The 4,365-nt window shown below is 33.8% G+C and overlaps 1 protein-coding gene across 1 annotated transcript; it reads left to right on the plus strand.

Annotated features, from left to right (window-relative positions):
* Window positions 1-1,312: 1,312 nt before the first annotated feature.
* On the plus strand, window positions 1,313-3,621 carry LOC112524722 (two-component response regulator ARR5-like). Its single transcript, XM_025134680.1, has 5 exons — window positions 1,313-1,579; window positions 1,663-1,742; window positions 1,843-1,920; window positions 2,013-2,083; window positions 2,948-3,621. Exons 1-5 carry the CDS (start codon window positions 1,438-1,440, stop codon window positions 3,432-3,434), a joined length of 858 nt encoding a protein of 285 aa, XP_024990448.1. The 5' UTR covers window positions 1,313-1,437; the 3' UTR covers window positions 3,435-3,621.
* Window positions 3,622-4,365: the final 744 nt, after the last annotated feature.

The raw sequence follows: 4,365 nt of genomic DNA on the forward strand, positions 1-4,365 counted from the left end.
TTTTTTGGGTAACCGTGGGTTTCCGAAACAGCTTAAGCGAACCAACTAATCCCCATAACTATCTTGAATGGAGTCATTGCAGATTTGCAGGTGAACCTCTCCATTACGGTGCTAGAATTTTTTTTAAATGGTGGCACGTTTGATTATAAGAAACAAATATCAAAATATTTTTCACAACATCATGATTGGTATGTTGGTTAGTTCATTTCTTTTCATATATGAGGTCTTGTGTTTAAGTATTTTATTGCAATTTTTTTCCAGAAACATAGTAAGTCTGAAATATAAAAGTTAAAAACTAAGAAAATGACACTAACATGATTCAAACCTGGGTCTTGGGTGGAAGAAAAGTCTTGCAAACCAACTCTACAAAGAAAAACTTATGTCCTTATTGTAGTTTCAAAATATATATGATGACACACAACAAGTCGATAAAGTTGCATATTTCACAAACCTAATTTTTTTACACTACGACGGGTGAATGAAATGATGGGACGTTCCACTATTACCACTTAACTGGGTCTGTCTCTGCATCCCTTGAGACTTAACCAACGCGTCACAACCTAAGTGCTTCTTGCCAACAATCTTTCAACGTTATTTTAATGGCCGTAAATCTTTTTCGGTAAGCTAAGCGACTTCTTACCCGGTAAACACTTAACCAGTCAGTGCTTACCGGGTAAAAGACGTTTACCAACAATCTAAGCACAAATGTATAGAACTTTTCAACAAGATAGTGCTTATTCAACTCTCTCAAAATGGAATCTACTCCAAACATATATACCATGGTTCTTTATTTCGACAGGGTACATATATCTTTTCTCCTCAATCAAGATATCCGCTGTTTCGCCCACGAAAGAGTAATTGAATCATCAAAAATTTGTTAGCTCTTATTATGTCAATTTGATGGCCGAAAATATTGTCGTGTAAGCACTTAACTGGTTAGTGCTTGTTGGGTTTTGATGACCGGAAATCTTGTCAGATAAAGTAAATTAGGATGATGACTTTTACCTGACAAACAGTTATACGACTGACCATAAATCTTGAAGATTTGGGTGGATTCAAATTTTAATTTGTGAAAAATAAAAAGAAACAATGAAGATTTGATTCATGTTGATATTCATATTCATATTCATATTCATATTCATGTTTGATATTGATATTGATATTGATGAAGTCAAGAACACACACATGTGGGGGTAGAGAGGAAAAAAGTGAAAAAAATAAGAAAAAAATCAAAGGGGTCACCACCAAAGTGGATTTCAGAATCTCAGCGTATTTTCTTAAAAAATTAAAGTAGATTTCATCAGATTTTCATGATCTTCTACAATGTCATCATCTCTTTGATGGAGACGTGGCTCTCTGTCGTCTCCATTTATATATCAAAATTCCTTTCTCAATTCTTATCCCACCAACCATTTCTCTCTCAAATTCAAATTCATCATGGCAAGGAACGGTTTGTTTTCTCGAAGATGGATGTCACCTGAAACAGATCAGTTTGCCGATGTTCATGTCCTAGCTGTCGATGATAGCCTCGTTGATCGCAAAGTCATTGAACGTTTGCTTAAAATCACCTCTTGTAAAGGTAACTTGTAATTTAAAATTTTCTTATAATCTGTTTCATTTTTTGGTCGGAGAACTCATTTTTTTCGCCGGAAATTCTTACAGTCACGGCCGTTGAAAGCGGTTGGAGAGCTTTGCAATACTTAGGTTTAGATCAGGAGAAGACCTCACCTGATTTCGTTAATGTGAGATTCATTTTCATCTCTAAATTTTCCTATCAAACGAGATACTACCTGTTGTAATATTTAGATCTAACAAGTCTTCAGTTCTTTCCCAATTTTTTAGGAATTGAAGGTGGATCTGATAATCACAGATTACTGTATGCCTGGAATGACTGGCTATGAATTGCTCAAAAAAATCAAGGTTCGTAATTCCTAACATTTCCGATTGAAACTTTTTGCTGAAAATTTCACAGGTATTGATCTTCGTTTTGCTTTGATTGTTCGTTGATTCAGGGATCAGCAACTTTCCGAGAGGTGCCAGTAGTGATCATGTCTTCAGAAAACGTTGTGGCACGGATTGACAGGTACTGTTTTGTGTGATTCTGTACCTTTTTCCTATTTTGAAATTCGGATAAACGACAACTGCTAAAAGAGGATGGATTAAAGATAGATCATTAATCAATTACTTCAATCAATTGCAATTAAGTAGACTTTTTCCATGCTTAATTAATTACATCGTTCATCTCTACTCATACCGCTTCACATGCTTCATAATTTACCTTTGATTCAACCAACTTTTTCCATAAACACCTGCAACCATATTTTGACTTTGATTCTGATTCAATGGATGTTCATTATTAGGAGTAAACCTTTAGGTTTTGATCTGTATTTGACTGAGTTCATTGAGAAATATCACACACTCTACATAAACCTGTGATTCACGAGATGTTTGTGATTGAGAATCTTGAGTTGATTGAATCAAACATTAGGGAAATAGTTTCCAATCATGATTTAAATTTGAATCAACAAATTTCAAAACACATTTCCCTTAAAAGGTTAGAAGATGCCCAAATCAAATTCCTAAATAAGATCATTATTCAATTGTAATTATGTGATCTAATTCATGCTTCATAATTTGATTTTTGATTCACCCTATTACTCGAACGATTACTTGGTGATCTCGTAAAAATTTGTAGGATCATCAAGAATTTGCCTCGACTTGCAAAGATTTGTGATCATTTATCTTATTAGAATTTGGGATCCTGATCATCCAATTCATCATTTCTCTGAAGAAAAAGTAGTCAAAAATATGATTTAAGAAGATACCCAAATCAAATTAATCAAGAGATGCTAATTAAACTTCATAAATTTCGGATTGTAATTGGCTTTGATCGATGAAATTTTAAAGAACGTTTAACCGATGGGGAATTGCACGATGAAATTTTCAGGTGTTTAGAAGAAGGTGCAGAAGATTTCATTGTAAAACCTGTAAAATTATCCGATGTCAAACGATTGAAAGATTACATGTTTGGCGAAAACCGGGGAACAAGCCCTCCTAATAACATCAACAACAAAGAAGAAAAAACAAGTTTCAACAAAAGAAAACTTCAAGAAATGTCCGATACCTCCCCCTCCCCCTCCCCCTCACCCTCACCGTCCCCTTCTCCATCCTCCTCCCCATCACCGCCAACGGTGTCTCCTTCCACCTCCCCATCACCTCCAACGATATCTCCGTCCACCTCCCCATCACCTCCAACGATATCTCCGTCCACCTCCCCATCACTGCCAACGACATCTCCCACGACATCTTCGTCACCACCACAATCGCCATTGTCGTCGTCGTCATCGACACCTCCCTCCTCACCACCCTTTTCACCCTCACAACTAGATTCCCCAACAATGCGACTTAAGGTGACCAACTCCGATCAAGCCTAATATTTTTCAATTTTTACCCCTTGATAATCTCATCTTTTTTATTAATTACATGATAGACAAGGCAAGTATTTGTACATTTAAAAGTTGTTTTTTTTTTCTTTTTTTTATCTTTCTGATGGCTTGTCCCCCTTCTTACCTTTTTGTTCAAGTGAATTCACAAATATTACAATTTTGATATGATTTCTAATTTATTCCTTTTTTTTCCATTCATTTGTTTTTTTTTCTAATTTAACAATACCAGGAACCAATCAGTAAAGATGAAACTTTTGTCGTCTATTTATTAGACTCGTGGACTATACAAAAAATAATAATTTGAAGAATTTTAGCTAGAAAACAATAAAAATTATTAATTCAGTTCAACCCGTACTTTTTTGTTGATGTTATTTTTACGAACTTAAAGCTGTATTGATCTTGCTGATCCAATTAACTGCTGATATTCGTACGTTGTAAGTGTTTATTTCTTATTATCTAAAAGAACGTTATTAGACAGATACAAGTTAAATAAAATTACGATCTAATAGGAAATGTAAGTGCCTTTTTCTAACATATTTTCTTTATTCTAAACATAGTATGATATTGTGGTTTTAATATGAAATATGATATGAATAGCCGTATTGTGGAATATTGGTACATAAAAATGGTATAACGACCCATAATAAAAATTAATAATTTCCAATAACTGAAATTAGAACATTTTATTTCCTTTTGTATTTAACAAGTATTAATTAGGTTTTTTAAGAAATGGGTTATTTTTGTTTTTTTGTAAAGACTTTTAGTTGACAATATGATTTGTTATTATTTAAAAATAAAAATGAAAAGAAAAAGAAAAAGAAAAAGAAAGGGGAAAAGGATGGGTGGAACCAACTCAACAAGATTTAAAGGAGGGGAAATTAATAATTGAGAATTGATTTGATGAAGATATGGTTTTATT

The sequence above is a fragment of the Cynara cardunculus genome (genome assembly GCF_001531365.2).
Source record: "Cynara cardunculus var. scolymus isolate 2C chromosome LG 13, CcrdV1, whole genome shotgun sequence".
Classification (NCBI taxonomy): Eukaryota; Viridiplantae; Streptophyta; class Magnoliopsida; order Asterales; family Asteraceae; genus Cynara; species Cynara cardunculus.